Source organism: Schistocerca serialis, chromosome 3 (assembly GCF_023864345.2).
Source record: "Schistocerca serialis cubense isolate TAMUIC-IGC-003099 chromosome 3, iqSchSeri2.2, whole genome shotgun sequence".
NCBI classification, from domain to species: domain Eukaryota; kingdom Metazoa; phylum Arthropoda; class Insecta; order Orthoptera; family Acrididae; genus Schistocerca; species Schistocerca serialis.
In genome coordinates this window covers 498,026,759-498,054,118 of record NC_064640.1, presented here as the reverse complement: position 1 = coordinate 498,054,118, position 27,360 = coordinate 498,026,759, and the positions used below count along the sequence as shown (strand labels likewise).

General features: G+C 37.2%; 1 protein-coding gene across 1 annotated transcript in view; it reads right to left on the bottom strand.

Annotated features, from left to right (window-relative positions):
• Positions 1-27,360, bottom strand: part of LOC126470385 (beta-galactosidase-like) — a 305,106-nt gene that overhangs the window by 29,904 nt on the left and 247,842 nt on the right. Inside the window, exon 11 of the mRNA XM_050098215.1 lies at positions 3,501-3,710. Within this exon, the coding sequence (XP_049954172.1) occupies positions 3,501-3,710 (210 nt within the window). The remainder of the gene's footprint in view (positions 1-3,500; positions 3,711-27,360) is intronic.

The following is a 27,360-nucleotide window of genomic DNA, read 5'->3' as shown; positions in this document are numbered from 1 at the left end:
AACATGATCGCTGCCCAGCCCATAGTGCATGAAGTACTACAGATGTTTTTACTAATTGTTTCCAGATTATTGGGCTGGATGCAGAGAAGCTGTACCATGGCCAGCACATTCCGCAGATTTGATGCCTGTAGACTTTCTCTGTGGGGAAAGCTGAAAGACACTGTATACAAGGACATACCAACTACACTCAGTGGGGGAGTGATGTATTACTGCAGCCTGCTCAGACATCTCCACTGAAATGCTAGCACATGTGCAGCAGTCATTCCATACCACACAGGAAGTGTGTATTGCCACTGCTGGTGGTCATTTTGAACACAACCTGTGATGATCAGTTGTCTCATCACTGATCAGAACCCACAAAATTTGTGTATACAGTTGTGTTGTTCTTTTGTGTGTGCTACCACAGGTATTGTACAAGTGCCAATGTGGGTACTTTCCAAAATACAATATCTTGCAAATGATTTGCACTATAATGGTGCAGCAAACACCACTGACATTCTAATTTAGCCAACTTTTAGTCTGTTAATGTCAAAAGGCATTGTTACATTTACAAAAGTGCATGTTAGCACAAAAAATACACTTTCTAAGTATCATTACAATCTGTTGATTAGCTAATAATACAAATATAATGCTACTGCTCCTTTCAGTGAAAACTGCACATCGACAGTACTTTCCACTTGCACAATATCTGCAGTGCATGTTTTAGGTGATTCATCCTGTATCTACATAGGTATTACTACAACAATAACTTTACGATGTTATCATAAAGTGATACTTAAAATAAGAAAAAGACGACCACTCAACTATAGCAGACTAATGTATGATGCATAGACACACATGCCAGAAAATTGTGTTCACTAGCTTTCGAGCTCTGGCTCTTTTTCTAGTAAAAGGTACACATTCACACACACAACCAAACAGACTCCCAGATACTCACTGTCATGGCTGCAGTGACGTTCACTACAGACATGATCCATAGCTGGATTAATCTGAATTTTTGTATTTTACAGATTACAATGGAAAGTGGCTGCATGGCAGAATTATATTTCATAAGTGTTGATGTTTTAATAAGAATACTGTTGCCAGTAACATATAAAGTGGTGTAGTTTTTTGTGAAAAATCTGAACATGATCTTTGCAGCTGGTAACTGGTTTACAGATTTTACAAAATTACAAGTAACATTATTGGGTATGGTGAGTGATTTGACACTAAACAACACCTGCTAAATTCAGATGTAATTGTTAATGCTGTCAATCATGCTTTTGCAGTCAAAATCCAAAAGATTTTTATTTTGTAAGATCACTTATCATTGTCATTTATACAAGGGATGATAGAAAAGTAATGCACAATAATTTTATTATTAAAAAGTTTAATAGGAAACAAGACAAAAAGAAACACAAATGAACTCACATCTTTCACCTACTTTTCTACATAGTCACCAATAATCTCAACCCATTTCTCCCTTTGTGGTACCATTTTCAGTATGCCCTGTTCATAGAAGCCTGTTTTGTTGGAGTATAGCCATCTGCATACTGCTGATTTCATTTCCACATCTGTCACAAGGTGTTGGCCGGCCAGGATCTTTTTTTTTTAATGTTTGTCATGAAGGGCAAAGTGCAACTTAACCAAAGTTTTAATGTAGGCTTTAGCATTTACAGCGGTTCCTTGTCCAGCAAAGTCCACCTATAAAACACCATGCATATCCCAGAACACTGTTACATGCAATTTTCTAATACATTGAATCACTCTGAACTTTTTTTCGTACTGGGGAATCAGCATGTTTCCATTCCATAGATGCCTGCTTGGTTTCAGGTAGGTAGTGGTATGCTCATGACTGATCACCAGTGATGATTCCTTTCAGAAAATCATGCTCTTCTGTGGTGTAATGTGTTAAGTGATCCAAGTTTGTCATCATTTGCAGGCACTAACCACAGCGTCCTCAGTGGCTCCGACATCCTGCGGGTTTCCAGCTCTTACCAGCCACTCAGAGTGTGGTGAATCACTAAGGTTCACACAGCCCTCTTGGAAGAATGCACACCATTTGGAGCCATTGCTATGGTCCATACAGTTGTCCCCATACATGCCACACGTGTCCCTGTGAATTTCACCTGGTTTGTGCCTTTTGGCCCATAGATCTAGAACTACACTTCGCATCTTCACAAGTTGATGACAATAATAGGCACAACATGTTTGTTTTGTAGTTCAGGTTTCTCTCACTAGGGCTGCACTTGAAAACAAAATACCCTCTGTAGCACAAATTTTAAACTATGTTGTCACAAAATTTCAGCATTCTAGTTGCAATACTAGAGGATAAAAAATTATTGTGCATTACTTCCTGATCAACCACCATAGTTTTCCACTCTCATTTTCAGCCAACAAACATTGCTCCATTTGTCAGAGGGTATTTTCACACTGAGAAATTTGTTAACTGTGGTGTAATTTATATTCACATAGTGTGACACAAAGTTGTCAGCTCTTATGCTAAAGCTGTCATAAAATTTACAGTTTACCTAAATTTATTACTGTTTTCTTGGGCTGTGGTAGAATGTAGATGCTCTTCATCTGAAGCATATTAGCTTTTGTCATAGTTACTGATTTAGTGTTTCATTTGTTGAGCAATGTCACTAATGGAATGATAAAATTCATCAAATATTTTACTTACCAATGTTTGTATATAAATTTGAATTATCTGTATCTTCATTTCTGTTTCTCTGACCTTATATGGAGCAATCATTTCATAATAACATTAGAGATATGTGAGGGATTCTGAATACCTTGGGTAATGTAAGACACTGTCTGAAATTTATAGCTATTTTGGAAAAAGTTTTAATGTTAATTTTATCAGAGTCAAACTGATTCAGTGCAGGAATACAGTTTAGAACCACAACAGACATTTATGCTTCCTATTAAGTTTGGCAGAGCGGTATCAGTTGCCTTATTGTTAAGAGTTACAACAGATGATAGACTTTAGTCATGAATGAATATTTGAGGTGTTCATTAGATCATGCATACACTGCAAAATTTTTCTGACAGATTAAAACTCTGTGGTAATCCAGGACCTGAACACAGAACCTTGCTGTTAATGGGCAATACTCCAACCAAATTGAGCTATCCATGCATGATTCACAACCCTCCCACACATCTTCAATTGAACCAGTACCTCTCTCATATTTTTAAAACTTCATAGAAGCTCTCTTGCCTACTCTGCTGAACTCACCCACTTGGATGAAGGGATAACATGCACAAATGGTTTAACTACAGGTTTTGGACCAAATTCCAATCTAAACACAGTTTAAATCTATAAGGAACTTTCATCAAAATAGTGCACACTGAATTGCAGAATGAGAGATTCATTTGGGAAATTTTTAGATGTCACAGAAACATAATAAATATATTTTAAAAATATTACCAGGTTGCTCACTGCTTTTCTTAATTTCTACGACATCTCCTTAGATATAGTACCTACAACATTTCAGTAGTGAATTAATAAAATTACTCACCTTGTGCCAGCCAGAAACATCCAGGAAAGTGTCTTTTGATACCGTATCATTTGATGGAATTGTGAAGTAACCTCTATAAAAATAAGGTTCTGAAGACACCTCTGTTGCTGCATCCAACTGTTGAACAGCTGATATATTACTGAGAGGAAATCCAGTGATATTCCAGTTGGTAAGAAGGTATCCACTTAAAGTGACGTTTGACACCAAGCCCTGAAATTTAAACAATATTGTTCTGATTACAATGATTGACATGCTTTTTAGCTAGCTTCAATTTTGTTTCATATTTATATCAATAATTTTATATGTATATGTGTTTCAAAGAAAGTTTTCAGGGAGTATTAACGCATTAATGTTTGTATGACTACTACTAAAGTGGTAAAATATAAAGTGGTGACCAATTAAAAGTTTGTGTTAACTCCCCCTACCCAAACAACCACACACACACACACACACACACACACACACAAACACACACACACACACACACACACACACACACACACACACACACTGTCTCAGGTGCATTCTCTCTGGTGTTTTGGCTGAAATTTCATTTTTGAAATGTATATCTGGAGTTGGTCCAAACAAATACTGCTCACCACATCTTTAACGCAATTCCCAGTGTAATGGAAAGCTCCTATTTGTCTCATTTTACAAACAAAATTACTTTTAAAGCTGACTTTACATGCCTTTTCTATAGAACAGGGCCAAAGTAATCTAGTGCAATATTTATTTTGTTGATATATATTAACATGGACAGTAAAACAGTAAGAGCATCCAGTACACAAACAGTGACTGAGTAGCAATGCTGCATGGCACCTGCAGACAGTGTGGGGCAGTATGGTATGAAAGTTGCTATTGGAGTACCAGATATTCTTCATGTTTTACAGTCCCTGTTAATAGACATTGATAAAATTAACATCATACTAGACTTATCTGGGAGTGCTCTATTAAATGAGCACATAAAACTCCACTTTAAAGCTAATTTTGTTTGTAATGAGAAATTAAACTGACACTTTCTGTTTAAACTGGCCATCACATGAAACATATGATGAGCAGTATTTGTTTGGGCCAACTCTATCCACAAATTACAAAAACAACATTGTTACTGCTAGATGGCTCTCCATCCTAGATAAAATGCTCACCCTCCCTAAAAAGAAACCCTTGAGGAAGATTACCAGGTTGGTTGCACCAATAATCACACCTATTTAGCAATAGTTCATTTATTAACCTTAACACATACAAGGATCACAAAGAACTGAACTGAACATGGCGGAACAGCCAAAGATAATGTTTAGAGTCCAAAGATGAATGCATATCGATGTTGGTATCAATTTCATTGGTGCCATACCCTCAATTCAATCAGAAATTACATTTGATACCCCACAATATCATATTTTTGTTAGTAAGTGTTGATGTGATACAAAGTAAAATGGTTTTTAGGAGTTAAGAGGAGTCTGAGATGATGAATTTTGAATTTCCCTGATAACTCCATAGAAGGTGCTATTTGCACTATGGTGTTGTTTCCTTACAGTACTCTGCAGGTGTGTCTGTTGAATGAGACTCGCTTGGTTATTTTGTTTTGTTGGGAACAGAAGCTTGTGTGGACACTGTTTTTGCAAAAATTTTCCCTATGATTTAAATAAGTTACATGTAAGTAATACTTTTATAATAATGAATATTAGCTGATTCTTCTTACACCTTATAAATTTACTGATGTGTTAACAACAGTTTAATGAAATTATTCTCTAAGAATTTATACATGTTTAAGTCTGTATACAAAATGTCTGCTGCAGTTAAGATGATGAATTATGCAGAGGCTAATATGGTGAATTTGTCTTCTTACTCACCTCCCTCTGTTGCTTTGCTTCTAATTCCTTTGTTATGTATAGTCCTGTTATTTTGATTACAAAGCTATGTAATAAACATGAGGAAGCATATACAAGGAGGACAGAAATGGAGCAAGAAATAAATGAAAGAGGCAATGCAGCTAGTAAGAAGCAGAAACCTTGTTAATGGTGCCACTAGGAATTTCAGCCTACCTGAAGCTACTTTAGGTCGCTACGTATAAAAACATACTTATGAAGTAAGATCTGCTTTTATTTATATTTAAATATATTTGAAAATCTCATTTCAGATTAATATTTCATCTATTTATTTTTCATTGCAAGTACAATTACAATAAAGTCTTTGTCATTTAATTTTTCAAAACTCTCACTGTCGACCTAATAACACACACTGCTTATTTCATTTCAGGCTTTGTCCCAAAATGCAGACAGGTTTTGATATACATTTAATGATGACCAGTTACAAGAATTTGAGCAATATATCATTAATTTGGACAGAAGAGCTTTTGGACTGATGAACGAATTTTCTATGATTATGATGAATTTAAGAACATAGAGCACAGTTTTAGCTAAGCTAAAAAGATGACTGGGAGAGATTTTATTCAAAATGTCATGACATGGTTCAAGTTTTCTTTTCATAAACCAGAACATATGTTGACAATGAGATTGGCTTCATTTAATAAGGTGAATGTAGAGGGATTCTTTGAAGTATACAGAGAAATAAGAATAAATTACTAATATGACACCCACCAGATTTTTAATGTTGATGAAACAGGGTGTTCAGTAGTTCTCACAAAGGTACCATCAGTATTGAGCCCTATTGGCAAAAGCAAGCCAATTGAGGTTACCTCTGCTGAGAGGGGAACAAATTTCAGCATTGGTTTCCATGTTAGTGCCACAGGTCAGTTCGTACCTACATTTTTTAGTTACACTATGTGATCAAAAGTATCTGGACAAACTCAAAAACATACATTTTTCATATTAGGTGCATTGCACTGCCACCTACTGCCAGGTACTCCATATCAGCAACCTCAGTAGTCATTAGTCACCGTGAGAGAGAAGAATGTTACACTCTGCAAAACTCACGGATTTTGAACATGCTCAGGTGATTGGGTGTCACTTGTGTCATATGTCTGTACATGAGACTTCCACACTCCAAAACATCCCCTAGGTTCACTGTTTCCAATGTGATAGTGAAGTGGAAACATGAAGGGACATAAACAGCACAAAAGCGTACAGGCTGACCTTGTCTGTTGACAAACAGGGACCGCCAACAGTTGAAGAGGGTCATAATGTGTAATAGGCAGACATCTATCCAGACCATAACACAGGAAATCCAAACTGCATCACGATCCACTGCAAGTACTATGACAGTTAGGAGGAAGCTGCTCAAAAGCCACACATCACACAGGTAAATGCCAAACAATGCCTCACTTGGTGTAAGGAGCATAAACATTGCATGATTGAACAGCGGAAAAATGTTGTGTGGAATGACGAATCACAGTATACAACGTGGTGATCTGATGTCAGGGTGTGGGTATGGCGAATGCCTGGTGAATGCCATCTGCCAGCATGTGTAGTGCCAACAGTAAAATTAAGAAGCAGCGGTGTTATGGTGTGGTCATGTTTTTCATGGAGAGGGCTTGCATCCCTTCTTGTTTTCCATGGCACTATCACAATACAGGCCTACATTGATGTTTTAAGCACCTTCATGCTTACCACTGTTGAAGAGCAATTCAGGGATGGCAACTGCATCTTTCAATATAATCAAGCACCTCTTCATAATGCACAGCCCATGGTGGAGTGGTTACATGACAGTAACATCCCTGTAATGGACTGGCCTGCACAGAGTCCTGACCTGAAACCTATAGAATGCCTTTGGGTTGTTTTGGAATGTCAACTTTGTGCCAGGCCTCACCGACTGACATTGATACCTCTCCTCAGTGCAGCACTCTGTGAAGAATGGGCTGTCATTCCCCAAGAAACCTTTCAGGACCTGATTGAACATATGCCTGCAAGAGTGGAAGCTGTCATCAAGGCTAAGGGTGGGCCAACACCATATTGATTTTCAGCATTATTGATGGAGGGTGCCACGAACTTGTAAGTCATTTTCAGCCAGGTGTTGGGCTACTTTTGATCACATAGTGTATCAGTGTTAGAAGGCAGCCAGCATATCTGGATGGTGCACCTCCAGAATCTGTTTAAGATGGCCTTGAATCTGGCTAGATGGGTGCTGAGAGCTTTGTAAAATGGCTGGAGTATTTTATTACATAAGTAAGACCATTAGAAAGAAATTGAATCCTTTTGTTTATAAATAATCACACTACATCCCTCAGTTTGGAAGATGTTACTCTCTGCAGAGATACTTTCATAACTCTTCCAGGTTTCCTACCTTACACAAGCTACAGAACTGCAACCATTGGATGTGTCATTTTACGGACCTCTGAAGACTGCCTGTAGCAAAGCTTGTACTGAGTATCTTGCTAATCATCCAGGCTAACGGATAACAATACAAGTGTTTGCAAGACTGTTCATAAGTGCCTTTAGCAAAGTTGTATCTATATATAATGCAATCAAGGACTTTATAGACACAGGAATGGAGCCATTAAATTCACAGATATTTAGTGATGAAAACTTAGCACCATCCCTAACAATGGATAGTGTCGTCTGTAATATTCCACTGAAAGAGATGCTCTACCTGGGATATCAGCAAACCCAAATGTAGAATTTAATGCAGTAATATGGCCTTCATCTAAGTCTACAGCTACCTCTCTATTACCTCTGCTACCCCAAGCACAACCTCTATCAGGGCCTTCGTTTAATCCTACACCTACTTCTATTTCATCTCCATTACCCCATGGATAACTTGCTTCTGTATTGGTGCCCTCACCTACTTTTAACTCCACATCTACCTCAGCTCTACTTCCTTCACCTCAAGCTGCACTTGAATGAAGTTGAAGAAAATGAAGAAATAAGTGTCATTTCCACACAAAATTAGCACACTCATGAAAATTGCTCTGGAAGAAAAGAGACAAAGAAAAGTGGATAGTGAGAAGAAGAAAAAATGAAGAAAAATAAAGAGAGATTTAAAAAGAAAAAAGAAAAAAAGCTTTAGGAAAAAAAACAAAGGTCAATGTAAACTTCCACTCTGGAGGTTTTTGAATGAAACAAAGAAAGAATACTAGAATAGACTTGTGCAACATAAATTCAAACTCATCCATCAGAACTGAGCACACTGACAGTGATTCTGATTGTATCGATGAAAGGGACTGTATCCTTCTGGTCAGGTTGAAAAGACAGAAATGTGGTATCAATGTCCCCAATGCCAGGAGTGGGCTCACGCTCAGCATACAGGCTTAAATTACAGGGAAGCAAAGGAGAAGTTTTTTGTTTGTGACTATTCAATAAAATGTCTTTGTATTGTAAATAAAATACTTATTCCATCATCTTACCCATACTCCGAAGTCGTCTTATCCATTCTGTTGGGAAACTGATGAATGTTACTACCACTAACAAAAATTGGTCTATCTAAAATATCTTCAGTTTTGGGAAATGTTTAAAAGCTAGAATTTAAATGGGATACATGAGGTAATAATTTATCCATAAATAAACTATTTGACTTCAAAGTGAAGACCAGAAAAATCATAATATACCTCAATGTCATCAACTTATCTGACTTTCCCCAACATTACAAAAGTTTTTTACATTTGGAAAAACCTTACTTCTGCAGAGCAGTTTTTGTAATTTCAGAAAAAGACTACAGCACACATAAAGTGAATGCTACAATTTAAAAATGGAACAAGAAAATATATTAAACTTCTGTCTCAGGGATGGCTCAAGGCAAAAGGCTGAAAAATGTTCCAAGATACAACACTTCACCTATGCTATCCTCTAGGTATTAGGTTGGTGCATAAATTAATAGAAATTTTGTTTTGCATGTTGATATTCCACATGGCATGATGTTATTACTGATTGCCACTTTTTATTTGTAGTTCATGTGCTACTTGAGTTCACATGTTGTCATTTTGTCATTTGGAGATTGGTAAGTGGAGCTGTGGCTGCCAGAAAATGGAGTGCCGAGTGGTGAAATCAGAACATTTCTGACATTCTTCTGTATGAGTTCAGTAGAAGGGTGACAACAGCAGTGGCAACCAGAAACATTTGCACCATGTATGGGGATAAAGCCACTGGACAGAACACAACAAGAAAGGGGGTTTTCTCATTTTAAGGAAGATCATTCTGACATCAGTGACTACATATTCAGGAAGATGTTCAGGGTTTGATGAAGATTGTTTAAACACATTAAACCACAATGATTTATGTTAGCGTATTCAAGAACTGGAAAATGAGATGAACTGTGATCATTGCACCATCATGTGATATTTGTAAGCAATGGGGAAGGATAAAAATTTGGATGTGTAGACACCGCATGCTCTAAGTCAAAATCACAAAAATCTGTTAGGGGGCCGCATGTGCATCTTTGCTTGTTTTTCATCAATTGGCTGTTGAAAAACACTGTCATGAAAAACACTGACCATTCCTATCTTGTATCATTACTGGTGATGAGAAATGGTGTCTTTATATGAACACAAGGAAAAGACAGGAATGGTTTAGGCTAAACGAAGCAGCAACTTTCTGTACAAAGACCTACATCCACAGAAGATAACTATATGTTTCTGGAGGAACAGGGATGTTGTGGTGTTCTTCAAATTGCTTCCCCAAGGTGCAGCCATCACTGCTGACATTTGTTGTGAACAACTGAGGTATCTTGCAGGCACAATCCAAAAACAGTGACCAGGAAGACTGCATGAAGTGATCGTACTCCATGCTGATGCCCACCCATATTCTGTTAGACTGACAAAAAACACCATACAGGAGTTGGGTTTGGGAAGTCATTCTGCACCCAGCTTATTTACCTAATCCTGCACCCTCAGATTTTCACCTTTTCTGTTCTCTAACAAATGGCCTTCAGAGAACTTCCTTTATGGATAAAAATGCACTCTGAACATGTCTCAGTGATTTCTTTGTATCAAAACCATGCGATTTCTAGAGTCATGGAATCAAAAAGTTACCCGAGCATTGGCAGACTGTTGTACATAGTGAATGAAAATAGAGTATTGATGTTATGTGTATCTGTTGTGCTTGTTAAACTTATGAAAAAATGCTATGAACTTACGCACCAACTCAATACAACACTCTCCCCTGAATTATATATAAAAGAGAGGCTAAATCAGCCACTAATTATATACAGATTTAGATAGTGATTCCAGCATGCCCTGGAGGTTAGTTCTAGTTAGGGCTATTCAATACTCATTTTTTATCAGACCATAAAGGTATTTGGTTAAAATTGATAACAAAAGAGCCAGCATCTATCTCCAATAAAATTAAGTACATTAGGCTTTTGAATGAAGAGAACATTGATAACTACAGAACACAAATAAAGATGACAAATTGGAATTACATTCTGCTGGAAAGTAATCATATTGAAAAAGCGTTTACACTATTCATTAGTGCATTGTCAGATACATTTAAAACTTACTGCCCTAAAGTAATGAGAAAAAATAAGGGAACTATGAGGAAACATAGTCTCACATCAGTGCATAACTGGTTCACACCTGAACTACAAAGGCTCAGAACTCTGTTAATGATTTCCTATGACAAATCAAAAAATAGTGAAGCCAAAAAAGCAAACTACATAAGTTTGAGGAACAGATACAAGGCAGAAATTAGGTTAAGCAAGTGCAAGGCAAATGATGATTATATTAATAAGTCCCAAAATAAATGCAATGCAGCCTGGACTGTTATCAAGACTCATCTGGGTAGAAATAAAGATGTTAACAAAAAAGATTCATGTGATGCTTGTATCACACCGGATGATTTCAACACCTTCTTCATTAATGCTGCCAGTACGAATAACTGTGCTCCAAATGGACATATCCATAAATGTGACAACAACCATATTTCAAATAATAGAAATTCATTTCTACAAAATTTTGAGCATATGGTTCCTGTGTTTAAATGGAAAGAAGTAAAAGTAACATATATTAAAACTGCAATAGCAAAATTAAGTTACTCAAAATCAGAAGACATTTATGGTCTCTCCAATTTTGTAATAAAAAAATAGTAGATGTAATAGCACATCCACTCTGTTCTCTTATGAACCGAATGTTTGTCAGAAGCTGTTTCCCTTCATCCTTAAAAATGTCAGTCATTACTCCAGTGCATAAGAAAGGTGACAAGTCTTGTCCTAATAATTACCATCCAATCTCCCTCTCATCATATCAAAAGTAGCAGAATATTGCATACAGCTCCAAATTACTCAACATCTGTCTGTGAATAATATTCTTAGTGACTCTCAGTATGGCTTCAGGTCCAGCCTGTCAACAGCAAAAGCAGTTGAAGATGTTGTTTCATATATATTGTCAACATTTGAATCAGGATTATCAGTTAATGCCACTCTTGTGGACCTCAGTGAGGCATTTGACTGTATCAGTCACAGGATACTACTAGAAAAACTGCACTGCTATGGTATTAGAGGCTCAGAACTATCTCGATCAGATCCTATCTGAGCGACAGAAAACAAATTGTGCATTTTAACAATATGAAGTCAAATGTCTTGGATATCATGCAGGGTGTACCACAAGGCTCTGTGTTTGGACCTTTACTTTTTATAATATATGTAAATGACTTGCCCAGCACCAAGTTATGTACATCCACATTCTATGCAGATGATACAACTTTTGTTACAGCAGGGAAAGACTTAGGAAAATTAAACGAGGAAAGTGAGGCTCATCTCAGAGCAGCCATCAAATGGTTCCAACTCAATGGCTTGCATATAAATCATGATAAAATTGTAAATATTCTCTTTAACTTGTGTGTTAAGAGTGATAAGATTGATTGTATCTCAGGTAAACTACTTGGGATCCATCTTGACTCAAAATTAATGTGGAAGAGTCATACCGATTATATTTGTACTAAGTAATATTTGTTAGGTAAACTAAGGTCATGTGTTAGTGGTAAGTTATTACTCAATGCATACTATGCCTTTTTCCACACCCTATTTAACGTATGCCACTTTGTTGTGGGGAAACTCACCTGGAGCAAAACAAGTTTTCATTTGGCAAAAGAAGGCAGTCCAGTGCATCCATGGAGTCAGAAATAACAAGTCTTGTAGACCATATTTCAAAAATCTAAAAATACTAACAGTTGCAGCCCTCTTTATACTAAGTTGTCTGATACACACAAAAGAAAACCAACACAGTCACAAACTATGACAATCTATCCATCACCATGACACACGTATAGAACAGCAATTTGACATCCCAGTTGCTAGACTAAAGAAAACTCAAGATAGTTACAGGTACATGGGAGTAAAACTATTTAACATGTTGCCAATAGAGGCACATAATGTGTCACTGAATGAGTTTAAAAGTGTCACAAAGAAATGGCTTGGAGAAAAAGCTTTTTATACAATAGAAGAGTTTATAATGTGCAGTAAAGATGATCTTAAGTACCAGTACTAATACGGTTTCACTTAGATTAAACTTATACATGTAAATATAATGCAAATACCTTGTGCAGCATCAAGGACAAATTTTGTATCTTATTAGACAATAATGATCTACAATATATTACACCATTTCTGTTAGTTATGTAAACTGTATATGTACACAAATGACGACATCAATTGCATTTTTAATGCCTAAAGATGGATAATAAAATAAATAAATAAAAAAAGTGATTTCAGCTGTTTGTCTATGTCACAAGCACACATATGTGCATCATTCGTCTCAGCAGTGGTGCTAGAATTAAAGCAGGACGCTACTCATGGGTTTTGCTTTGTAAAGGAACATATTAAAGTAGAGTTCAGTGTTTCTACTTTTGATTTGCTTTGCTCAATTTCAGTTTCTGTATTATACATAAATGACTGGACACTAAGTTTGATCAACTCTATATACGATCAGAGTTTGTATAAGTTTTGTGAGTGGTCTTTTGTTAAGATTATGCCACAGTAATCATTGAAAGCTTCATGGACACTGTTTTGGCCACCAAATGCATTTCCTTTAGCATCTCTCTATCTATACTTCAGTGGCATCTGCCTATCATGTGATAATGTGCTAACACACTCTGTAAATATTGCACTAAAATGATATTGTTTCTTTTTGTATGTGAGCTGAGAATCACACTAAAATTACACCATTTTTTTGTATGCAATATGGAAATTGCACTAAAATTACACCATTTCTCTTCGAATTCATGTTGATACACAAATAAAATGGGTGAAAGCATGCTTTTCTGTGCATGATAATCAGTTTTGTATCCCTCCAAGTATGCATCACAATGGAGACAGACAAGTTGACATAGGTAGTGCAGCGGACAGTGTGGAAACCTACCATGGATGGCACAAGCAATGTGTAGTATGTGCAGACGTGCTGGCAGAATTGTTTACTTGTGGGTGACAGTAGGCTGGGTGGCCAGTGCTAAAAGGAGTTCAACCATCAAAGACATTGCCTTGTGCTTCACACCATGTATTGCTGCTTAGTGTTTTGATGTTTCCAGTCCATGCCAGCCATGTGCTGAGTCATTCCCATGCCTGTCTCTGTGTGGATTTGAACTCTCTGTTTCCCATAGATTGACTCACATGGCAAGTTCATTTTCCTCTCATGGGGTTCTGACCCTGCTATTACCAAACCACTGTCAACCTGTGCAGCAGTGTTGTCATACCTGTGCAGATACTAAAACTAGAAACCAGTGTTGAGTGCTGGAATGATGATCTGCCATCCTACAGTCAACTCAGAGAAGGTGTGCACCTGTCTATTTTTGACTGCACATGCTCTGATACCATCCCAACACTACTGGCACTATAACTGCTATGTTGATTGCAGCACCAAATCAGTATATTTCTTTGAAAGTACAGGTGCTGAGTATTAGAGATTCTTTAGGAGCAGTTGGCATAATGGTGCCATGGCCAAGTGATCATGAGCACTGTCTGGCTATCTGACAGCTTGGGTTTGATTCCCTCTGCTACCATAACTCTTTTTTTTTCAATTTACTTTATTCCTCACAATATTAAGTGATTACTTGTAAAATTTAAATATATTTAAACAGTTTAACTTGTATCTGTAAAATTAATATATTAATTTTGTTATGATTACTACCTTGGTAAGTCAAAAGATGGTAAAAAATCAAGAGTACAAGGAAATTTTGTGTAAAAGTGTTTTCTGTAGATGATCTCCTAAAGAGACTCTTTTCTTGTAGATCTTTGAAGGAGACAGTAAGATTCAAAGTAAGGTGGATATATTCCAAAAGTATATCCAACAACAGGAAGGTGCAGAATGAGGCTCACAATCTTGGCTCAAACTAAGTGAGTAGAAGCCAAGTTCCTAGAATATTTTGCTTTAGTGGGTCACAGGAAAAAGTAAAATGCTCTCTAAAGATTTGCGCATAGAGTATGAGGGATTTTTGAGCAGCAGTTCACATATTGGCTCAATAGCACAGTGGTCAAGTGGACCGACTAGCAATTCATTGGCTCAGGTTCAATTTTCACTGATACTACAATTTTTTTTGTTTTCTTTTACTTTATGTAATGTTAAACAATTTGTTGTAAAATTTAAATATATTTAAACAGTTCAGTTTATATACATAAAATTCATATATTCAATTTTGTTCTTAACACTATCCCTGTAAGTCATAGGGCTAAAGGCCACCACATTGTAGCCCATCAGTAAAATTTTGCATGAGCTGCCACTGTAAGTACTACACTTCACTTTACACTTATTGTGCAGTAGTTATTGTTTCTATAGATGTTTATTTAGAATGACTGTATACTGCAGAGGGTCATTCCCCTCATGAACTGTTCTACTAGATATAGATGTATCCTGTGTTTGGCACAGTGTTCTTCTAAACTTGGGCCACACTTCATCTACTTGATCCTGCCCAGAGTTCAATATGTGAAGTTACTTACTGAGATATGAAGCTATTGATTATTTATCTAATTTGATGAACTTGTAAATTTTTCAACTTATTTTTAGTTACCCTCTGCACTTAGGTAATATTTGTTGCTACAACTACCTCATTGTCACTGATTCCAGTTTCAATATGGCCATCTTAAAGAGATAAGAACCCCACACACAGACACATAGTGGCCTCTGATGTGTAGTGTGTCACTGACCCATTTAAGAGGACCCAACAGTTCTCATCCCCATGGTGCAAGTCTAGAAATTTGGAGCCTTGCTGATCACAGAACAATGGAAGTCTGGTTCAAGCCTTCCTCTTAACTCAAAATCAGTGGGACCATGATAAGTTCTTGGAAGGATGCCTCATTGAAATATTTTGAGTGGGGCTGGTCTTCTGAATCTTCTCTCCCTGGAATGATCCAAGTATGACCTCAGAGCAAAGATGACAGGTATTGTTCATTCCAGTACAATTGGTTGAACCTTATTCCTTCAGTAGCAATCGGAGCAGTCTCTTCAACATGTTGAATGGTCTCCAGGCATACACACTGAGGGTGAAAGGTGATTCTACCTATCCCTTGTTGCCATTTCCATATAGAGTAGCAATATTCCCCATACTAATTGTTGGTGAGCAGGGTAGGTGTAGTAGCCTCCAGTCACCCTAGTCACTGTCTCCCTTGCACAGCACCCCTAAACCTACCACTGACAAACCATTCACAGTTAAAAGATGAGTAGTGACAAGCCTTGTAATTCTTATAGAGAAGACAGTTTTCATGCAAGAGGATAGTACTTGAGGTGCCTTTAGTATCATTTGTACATGTCTCCTGGTGTCTGCACCAACACACCTATTTGCAGAAGCTTCCAATCACTTGATAACAGTTAAGGTTATTTCCAGCTGTTTGCAAAAAACAGCTAACTCATCCAGCAAAAATGTGATGGCCATAGTGCACAAGCTGTGTGCACACATTTGGCACCACCACAGGACAGTTTCACACAGCCCTAAATAAACTCAAAGGATTGCCTAAAGACTTTTTGTTTTAAGCTGTATTGCAAAATGTCTGTGCATAGTTGAAGTTATGGATCCATTTGTGTGGCCACATCAAAGTAGAGTAGCTGCTGAAGTGCATACAATGCCCTTCCATCACAGATTGCAAGTAAATCCATCAATACCACATGAACAGTTACATAGGCTTGAAACCATTCCTTAGTGACAAGTGACTACAAGTCAGTGCTGAACTGCCACCTGAAGTTGCACTCAAATGTTTAACAGTTTCATTGCACACCTATTCTACCGAGTACTGCCTCTCACTCAAGTGGCACCAGTGCAAGCACAAGAACCACATAAGCTTAGTGCTTAACATGACAAGCTTGCTTAAATTGCTGGTAGTTACTCAGCATCAACACCAGCAATGTCCACTGACACCAAGGCGAGTGGTGTCTCAGGCATTAGCAACACTGCCACAGTACTCAACAAGAGCGTTTGCACTCTTGATATGGCTGAGAGACAACTTGTTCCATTCAACAGAATGTGTTACGTAGAACAATTGCCAGCCTTCCTGTGCAAAACAAACCTGAGTTGTGGTTCTAATACTGCAGTCTAATATGAATGCCATGCAGGGTAGTGGTGTCCTCCTCTTTGTTAGCAGTAACAATGACAATGAGGATTTACAGAAGAGTGTCAATGCTAAACTAAGTGACAACATAGTATAGATTATGATGAAGACACAGTTATAGGTCTCTAAAGTATTGATACCACAGTTTGAGGCACTGCTGTTGGACCCACTGGATATGTCCCACTTGGAGGTTTCATCACCTACAGTAGCACCAACTGTAGTCTTAATTAGTGATTTTACACTGCAATTGGATACTCTAAGACAACCTTTGGGTTTGTATGCCCAAACACCACCACAAGGTCACAGTTACAAGTTGGGTCACAATGTCATAAAGCCTGTATTATAATAGACTTTGAAGAAATATTTCGGTTAGAGGAAAATTTGCCTACAACACTGATGTTCCGGTTCAGAACCAGGCTTATCTCTTGGTACAAACAATCTGTTTACAACTTATGTTGGTGTGAGTGATGCAGTGGCAGGTACAGAAAAGCCTCAAGGAGGGGTGTTAAAGATATGTTGAGCTACCTTTACTTTTACCATCATAAAAAATAATCAAGTCACATGCAAAGGTTAAGAAAGTTTTATTAAAACTGATTATACACATATACAAGGCAACGCCACCTTATGGTATAAAAAAGTTACAATTGTGGTTCTCTTCCTTAAATGATGAATTCTATGTGCCTATTCTTCCTGGAAGATTGGTTCATTACATCATCAATAGGATAATCAACGTCAGGGTGAGTGTTCAACAGAGCTAAGCCATTAAGTTGTTCCTCTTTCATTGTCAACTTCAGCCATGTCTTTCTAGCAATAGATGCAGGAAGATATGCAAATATTTCTTACAGTGTGTGCAAAGTAGGATAGTCAGATCTAGGACAGACAGACAATGCTTGCATAACACAATCACGATCATTAAGGGAATTTATGCTCGTTTGTTTGTATTGAAGAATCTCTCCCATTAGTCTCTTTTTAATCACAAAGAGTGAGTCTTCTTCAAAGAATGGTAGTTCAGTTAAGCACTGATTCAATATATGTCCCAGATCATTACCGTCCTGTTTCAGGAGTTGTGAGGGCAAAAGTATGTTTAATTTTAAATGATAAATATTTTCTTCAGCAAAACGTTCTCTCATGTCAGTCATAAAATGGTCCAGTGCTGGAATAAAAACAGTTCTTTTCCAATATGTCATAGCATCATCATCATTATTATCACAGTTTTCCTTGTGTTTTTGTCTGCCTGTAAGATGATGTACACTCATCTCCACATCTAACTATTCCATAACTGCCTTCACCTCTTCAACAATATGAGCACAGTGGCTATCAGCATTAGCTCTCATGCCATCATACACCTTGAGTGTCATATCTAATTTTGAGTTTGCCATCACGACGTACAAGCCAGGGTCTTGTAAGACTTTGCTAACTGGATATGTTCTGCTCATGATGTCACTCAGTGTAAACAGAGTGATAATAAACTCGCAATTAGAGAGAGCTCAAAGGAGAATATTGACTTTGGCAGCTGTTTTTCTATCCCTCCAGCACTGTATTTCTTTGCAAACAGTTCCGAGATCAGCTGCGAATTGAATAACAGCATCATGTTGCTCAGCCCATCTCATTTGACAATGTGACAGCAATGAGTGTTTTAGGTGACTTTTCAATGTTGAGAACCACTTGATATATGCTGTAAAGAATGATACTATTTCTTCAATAGTACCAAGTAAGTTTCTTACACTTGTAACTTTGCAATCCTGCAAGAGACAGTGAGGTTGATCTGATGACTGCAACTTGGGCATTGATAGCTTTCTTTTTTTATTGTAGCCATAACTTCTTTCAGTTTTGTCATATTAACTGGGCAACCATGACAGCCTATACCCTCACAGTTCTCCAGTGACAGAGAGGCTTTCCATTCTCCTTAGAATCCTAGTACCTAATACTTCACCATCAATGTTTCAACTACAGTCATTGTCTTTATGGATGTCAACAGAACCCTAAAATCTTTCAGGTAATTTGCCATCACCACCTACATATTGTGCAGCTAAAGTCAGTTGGGCGATGTGCGCTATGTCTGTAGTCTCATCCAAGATTATGCTGTAATAACAAGAATCTTTGCTTTCCTCCAGTACTCTCGATAACATCGCTGTTTCGCAGCATGAAATAAGTTCGTTACAAGTTATTTTACTTTTGTAAGTGGTGTTTGCTTTAGTGGTCTCAAGGTGATGTTTTAGTTGCAAGTCCCAGCATCAATTTTAAATCTTACAAGAGTTCTTAAGTTTCCTTAGTTACTCACTATACTTTCATGATCATTTTTGTTTTCTAATAGATTCCCATCGTCTCTATGCCCCTGCTGAGGAATATTTTGCTCTCCTCAAAATATGATTGTTTTTATTATAGGTACAAGACAGTCTCTGTTTTCCCTAATGCTTTCCATTCTCTGTCTTGACAATTGATTTATGGCCTCAAGTTCATGGCTGTCTCATGTCACCAAAAATAATTTAGCATCTGTTGACACTTCACCGTGGTACTTGAGCTGAGAGAGGGTCTCAAGGTCACCATCCTTACCAGCAAGTTTAGAAAACTTTGTTAGTGACTCAGTCACAAGTTTCTTGACAATAATGGATTTCTTTCCTCCAACCATTTTATTATTCACAAAAATAGAACAGTTAATGCAAAGAAGTCCCTTTTTAACTAGTGAGGACACCAGCCATAGATACTGTTCAAAGTGATTATCGTGCACTTGCCTGTGTTCAACCCATCCCCTCTTGTTGTGCTCTTAAGTAGGTAGGATATAACCTTTTCTAAGTTTCCTTGGAGCTGTGAGAAGCTTGTGTTTTATATGACCACTAATATTTCCTGTCGCAAATATATCCAAAAAATTGCCAATATCTTTGGGATTAAGGGAATCAGTCGATGAACTTTGTTGTGAAAGTTTTGAGGAACTGCTGGGCTCTGCCTATACATCTGTTGATGTTTTTGTGGCTAAATGGTGACCAGAATCTTCAGATGTTTCTACTTTTCTTTTTCTTATTACATAATGATCCATTTTATTATATTGTTATGATGTAGGTAAATTAGATGCCAATTATTCTCAAATAAACACTTTATTCAAGCTGAAAAATATAACACTAGTACACTTAGCAGTAAAACACACAGGGGCACACTCCGCATACTTCTAATATCACTAAGCACAACACTGACTGAAGTCCGTGGTAACAGCCAATAATCGCAGTGATTAACTTTTTATCACTTCCAAGTTATTGCAACGATTGTAACTTTCAAACTGACTACCTGGCAGCGATTCTGCTTTCCTTATATATGTCACTTGGTTGTTTCAAGGACATTTGCTGCCAGAATGTTCACTTCCAGACTTTTATGGAGTGTGAACAAACACCTACTGTGAAAGCGACAAGCCAATATGTACCTTACAATGTACAATATAAGGGTGAGTTTCGAATGATGACATCATCTGGCAGTTCATTCCTTTGTAGCACATTCAATAGATGGCCTCTATAGTAACAATGCATTTTTAGGAATCTTCTCAAAACTCACTATTACTGGAGATATACACGTCAATAGTTCCCCATACCTAACCCATATTACAAGTAAGGTATGGGAAGCTATTGATACGTTATTAGTAAAAAGATTGTTATGAGTCTTGTAATGATACTTTCACTGAGAAGTTACTATGAATTACTATTATTAATACTTCAAAAACAACTGATCACTCTCTCTCTTGACTAATCTTCACACTTGTACTTGCTACAACTAGGACTTTTTACTTATTCATTCTTCAGCCTTAATATTTCTGCTTCTGAATGTAAACTAGCTTCCTATTTGGTGAATAGTCCCTATTTATAATGCTGTGTATTGAAGGTTCTCTGCACATGGAAACAGAAGAATTTTCTTGACTTTTCTCAAGCAAATGCCAGATATTATAACGTATCGAGATCACTAGAGTGGGCACAACTTTTCTTGTAGGTACGTGTTAGCTATCTAAGTGCCAGACAGAAACATATAAAGTATGGTGACATGAATGTGAAATCTATATAGGAAAGTACAACTACTCAGTAACTCGATTCAGTCAAGCTGACTGATGAAAGAAACGAAAAAATAGCGTGCGGGCTGACTGGTGGTGGTGGCAATGCGACAGGACCCAATGCGAGCGGACCCAAAATAGGGGGAGAGGGGGAGAGGAGGGGGGGGGGGGAGGGACAGTGAGCCCATGCACACCCCATCCCATATGTTTCCCCCACTGGACTGGTGAGACCTAGTTGAATTTTTGTCGCAGAGACATATACAGGGTGTACATAAAGTCCAGCGCTAGTCGCAAACATGGCGAGTTCAAGTGCAGATCGAGCTTTCTGTGTGTTGGATTTCGACAAAAGCAAGTGTGCTGCAGCTGTTCAGCTGATGTTTAGAACCAAGTAAAGTAAGAAGCCACCAACAAGGAAGGCCATTTACCACTGGCACAACAAATTCATTACAACGGGTTGCTTGTGCCCAGCAAAGAGAAGCAGATGTCCAAGTGTGAGTGCAGTGAATATGGAGCGTATTTGATTACCATATTGACATCTTCTGGGTCACTCAAGGTTCGCATATCAAATGTCTATAAAAAAAACTTTCAGAGTTTCTCTTCAAAATGTAATATGTATGACATCTATACAATGTTGAGTTCTTGTGCAATGAATAATTGAAAGTGTCCCCAGACTTTACATACACCCTGTACATTCAACACAGAAAAATGTACAATCCACAGAAAAGAGTTAATTTTGCCAATAAAACAAAAGCGTGTATAAATTGTAAAGGTGAAATCACAAAGTTAAAGGAACATGTGTCAAGCTTACAGTTTATAATCAGTACTCTGAAAGTGGATATCTCAAATTTTTAGCTTGGACGAAGTGAGCCAAATACTCAACAAGGTCTGCAAGTTATAAATTGCACTTGCTAGCCAAAAGTGGACAAAAGTCACTTCAAAAACAGCATGTAAGAACTGCAAAATAGTGTAGATGGTAAATGTACCAGTGACACAATCTTGGTGCATGAAAACCCTTTTAAAGTGCTTTTAATTGTAGACTACAATATCTCAAAGTGCTGTGTTGAACCACATTGGAAGAAAAATGAGATCAGAAACAAAGAATGAGAGAGTAACTTTGAACCACAGAGGGGAAAAAAAAGAAAGAAAAAAAATCATACTTGACTGTAATCACCAACAGTGAATAATAATCGAGTGTTTCTCAAGATGAATTATTGACTACTATGCACAAAAAAAGGGGGCCAGTGCCACCATGCAGGCCTAAAAAGAGTTATCATAAACCAGCAAAAACATGTCAAATAACTCTATTTGCAGATAGTCAAGGATGGGACATAGCAGCCGAATTTCAGTCTAGAAGCAATCACAAAATAACTAACAGTGAAATAAGGTGCAACATTTCAAGCAGTGATTTCCATGAACCATTACATGAAAACAGCAACAACAAATAATGACTTTTTTGTGTACTTAGCAGGAACAAATGATGTAGTAAGAAATGAAATAAAAGATCTAGTGATCTCACTCAAACAAAAGCTACATGACCTGAGAAGCTCAAACGTTATCATGTTCACTGTTCCACATTGACATGACTTGCCAGTCTGGTTGTGTGTAAATAAAGAAGTGCAAAGTGCAAATAAACAGATCCTAAATATATCCATGAGATTCAAAAATGTTACATTTGTGGACATAAGCTGTGTAGGGAGGAGATACAACACATCCCGGGGTTTACATGTCAACAGACTAGGGAAGGACTTAGTTATAATGTACCTACACATCCGAGAAGTAGTACAAAGCAAATTGAATTGCAGAGGCCATACCTCTTAAGGACAAAAATAATAAATTTGCACGAGAGTTAACCATGAAATACCAGGTTACTTAGACAATACATCGGCAGGACAAGAGCAATGTTTTATTAGGACAATAAAACTTTCCACCAGTGCAACACCAGATGCAAGTATATGTTTTTCATATGTGCCTCAAACAGATTTCAGTCCACATGAGGATAATTTATCACTTTTACTTTATAATGTACAGGGCTTAGTAAACAAAATAAATGCTTTTTAATCATTTATCACAGGACTATCTCCACATGTAGTAATAGTTACAAAACACCAGCAAACAGTGGGCAACATTCAATATTGCAAATTAGAAGGCTACATCGTAGCTATATTCTACTGTAGAACACATAATAAAGGTGGTGATGTTGCCATGTATCCAAGAAAATGTAAGTTCATAACAACCACAGAAAAAATGCTACGGCGAAACAATTTCCGTGTTGACAAAGACTTCGAAATTGGAATTCTTAAACTCACACTGTGCACTGTTCCTTTCCGTATCATAGGTGTATATAGACCCCCTGTAGAAAGTTTGATGCTTTTCTGAAATCACTTACCAGAATTTTAAGTAAATTAATGTCAGGTTGTAGAAGTGTAAATCTTGTCATACTGGGAGATCTGAACATCAACACTTTACTTGATGGTCAGGAAAGCAAACGTTTTACAGATTGTATCCCATCTTATGGGGCTAAAGATATTCTTGGACTATTACCCACCAGAATAGCTAACACACATAGTAGTTCAATTGGTCATGTTACCACAAATTATGACCAAATCACCCCAACAGCCATCATAAATGGTCACCTCTAGGTCAAACACTAGTGTTAAAATGTAATACCAAATTCAAACCAAGAAAAATGTATAAGCACAGCCCAATACTATGTGCTATACTAAGATGATGATAATGACATTTGGTATGTGGGGCACTCAGCTGCACAGTTATCAATGCCCATACAAATTCCCAACCTTTGCGCAGCCCAATCTCGCCACTTACATGAATGATGATGAAATGATGAGGACAACAGAAATACCCAGTCATCTCGAGGCAGGTGAAAATCCCTGACCCCAGCGGAAATCAAACCTGGAACCCCATGCTCGGGAAGTGAGAACATGACTGCAAGGCCACAAGCTGCGGCCGCTATACTAAGACACAGTGTAAGCTAGGAATCATGGGAATTAGTAAGTACTACCATAAGGGGTCAACAATAAATGAAGCATGTTCACAGAAATTCTGACTGAGAACTTAAATAGAGCCATGCCATTTAAAAATGTGAGTATCCAGAAAAATCAACATTTAAAATCAAAATCTGTGCCATTAGATTTTAAAACAAAAGATCTGAAAGAAAAAATGGAAAACATGCATAGCTTACACAGACTGACTAACTCAGAGTTACACACAGAACTGTACAAGCAGTACAAATATAAGTACCACGAAGAAGTTAGGAGATTAAAAGCAGATATGAGGTTCAGATGATGTTTCAAAGACTTGGTGGTCAGTTGTAAATAAAATCAGAAACACTGAAACAGAAACTAAAATTAATAATGTACAATTAACTGTGAATAATAATGATTTTGCTGATCCCCTTCTAGTCATAAATATTTTTAATAATTACTTCATAAATAGTATTGAAAATGATGTCTCTATGAAACAGGATATACAAGACACATTGGAGTCCAGTAACAAACAGAATGGCAGTACACTACCTGTAGGAAGCACATATGACATTCTCCAGCTTATTGATAGACTCAGAAACAAAAAAATCAGCAAGATTAGATGAAATTTCTCCATATCTATTGCAGAAATGCAAACATGAACTAATGAAACCACTAGTTCATCTAATAAACTGTGTTCTAGAAAATGGTGAGTTCTGTCACAAGTTGAAACTGGCTGCAGTTAAACCAATACACAAAAAGGGGGAAATAAAGCATGTACAGAACTACAGAGCCATTGTCCTAATCTCACTTTCAGCAAACTGATAGAGAAAATAATATTTTAATAAATCCTGGCACATTACAACAGTGCTGACATACTAAGTGATTTCCAGCATGGTATCAGGAGAGGTTGAAGTACCATGTCAGCAGCATGTAATGGAACTGACAAATAGACATCATTTTGTTATATTATACACTAAAGTCATGTTAAAAAAGCTTTTGCTTAAGATAATACTAAGTTAGGTGTTGCGATCAATAATCGATATTGGAATTGTACGTTCTTTGTAGCTTATGACTGTGATCTTTGGTCTACAACAGGTTTTCGTCCACTTGAGTGTTGGCTGCGGTTGAGTGTAGTTGTGTATATAGTTTTGGCAATAAATGTGTTTTTGATACAAAGAAACCATGGAATACTGCATCATTTTTCGATAGTCCAGTAATAATTAAAAAACCCGCACCTTTTCTTGGACCCAGAGCAGCAAAGGAATCATCGCCTAGACAACGAGAAGCCACATGGACAACGCAGACTCAGCAGCATCAACAAAGGAGACATCATGGCCAGCTCTACTATAATACTATATAGCCATTAGCCACACCGTAACGGTGTCCTTAAGGAGATAACTTTTCCTGCACAGTAGAGTGGGTTCGTGACAACTGGGGGCTCGTCCGGGATTAACACATTTATATGTACTGGATTGACAAAATCTGTTTTGCAGAAGTCTAATGACCACATGGTACGAAGAAGTGCTATACATAGAAGTCAAGGGAGATGGAACGAAACAGTAAAATGGACTGACCACACGAGTGAGGACCCAGACTGAAAAGATAAGTACATTTGTGTAGTGCTGTTTATTCCTTTTATTATTTTGTGTGTGAAATTTCATGAAAATGATCATTGTGAAAGAGGAAAGTGGTGCTGAATCCGAGCAGGATTGTGAAAATTTGTTAGTCTTTGGGGACGTAGCCGATAAAAATGGAAGATGAGTCAGTCAAAGAAGCGGATCAGAGTCTTAATTCATCAGAACATGAGGCGTCGGACATTAAATCACTGTTACAAATGATGGAACAATCGTTAGCTTTAAATCAGACTGTTGCAGCTCGCTTACAAGCTAATGAAGAACAATTGCAAAGCATGAATCAGATGGTCACGGACAGTTTTTGGGTTATAAAACAGAAAGTGTCGCGTCTAGAGGGAGCTATGAACAAAAAATTTGATAATGTCTTACTTTGGGGTAATAAACTTCTCAACGATATATCAAAGATAGACGAGAAACTTAGCAAGGCAGAAAAAAAGATTTTGGTGGTAGAATCTAAAGTGGGAGAAGTAAAATCTAGACCGAGTAACAAAATTCAGTCTGTAAAAAATGAACTGGTCACAGACAGAGAGAAAAATGCAAAGTGTTTTGTTAATGTTAATAGTCAAATAGGTACAGTTTGTGTAAATGTAAAAGCTATGGCAGTAGATCTTGAAAGTAGAGTAGATTCAAAACTAAATGTTGTGAATGATAAAGTGGAAACAGTCAGTAACACAGTAAAACTCCACGAGATTGAAACTAAGACAGACGTTAGTGAATTAAAAAGTACAGTATCAGAGTTAAACCAGAAGTTTGAAATATTTAGCAATGATTTAGCTAGCAAAAATTTTTCTATTAACACATCTACATTATTATCCAATATTCCAGTTAAAAACTTTTCTGATGAGTGTAGTTTGCATCCTGTTGACTTTCTGCAGAGTTGTAGAGACAATTTTTTGCCCAATATGAGTGAAAGTGTCAAAATTAAGTTTGTTAAAAAAATTTTGGAAGGGGGAATCTTTGTCATGGGCCAATCAAAATTTTTCTATGGACATGTCTTATGCAGAATTTGAAATGATATTTTAATTCTGAAACCTGAAGGACTGTATATTATGGATTAGTGTACCCTTTCTTGCCTTATGGAATAGTGCTGTGGGATAGGAAATGTCAAACTAATATGAAAAGGGTTTTAATGCTGCAGAAGTGAGCCTTGTGCATCATAGCAAAAGTAAAACCGAGAGTTTCTTGCAAACCCCTATTCATTAGACACAATATTCTCATAGCTTATGCCATGAATATACTAGAAACTACAATGTTAGTGAAAGAAGACACAAAAAGAAACACGGATATTCTCAACTATGGAACAAAGTGTGGCTTAGAAAGTACTTTACTATGGTTAACAGAAGGTTAACTTTAACAGCGAAAAGCCCCATGTCAAAGGAGCTCTTTTTAATAACTTGTTACCAAAAGAAGTTAATATATTGACAGGGAATACTTCTAAAAAGCAAGTCAAGCAGAGGCTTGTCCAAAAATGCCCTTATAACTTGAATTTATCATGAATTATAATGTCATAAGAAATAATGTAAACTAAAAAAATTTTAATTGTAAAAACTTTATACTTGGTTGATAATGCTCAGACATGCAATATTATATGTTACGAGCAATAAATTAAAACTGAAACTGAAATGTGAGTGTATTAAATACACTGAGGTGACAGAGGTCATGGGTTACCTGCTAATATTGTGTCAGAACTTCTTTTGCCTGGCACAGTGCAGCATCTCAATGTGGCGTGGCCTCAACAAGTTGTTGTAAGTCCCCTCCAGGAATATTGAGCCATGCTGTCTTGACAGCCATCCATAGTTGTG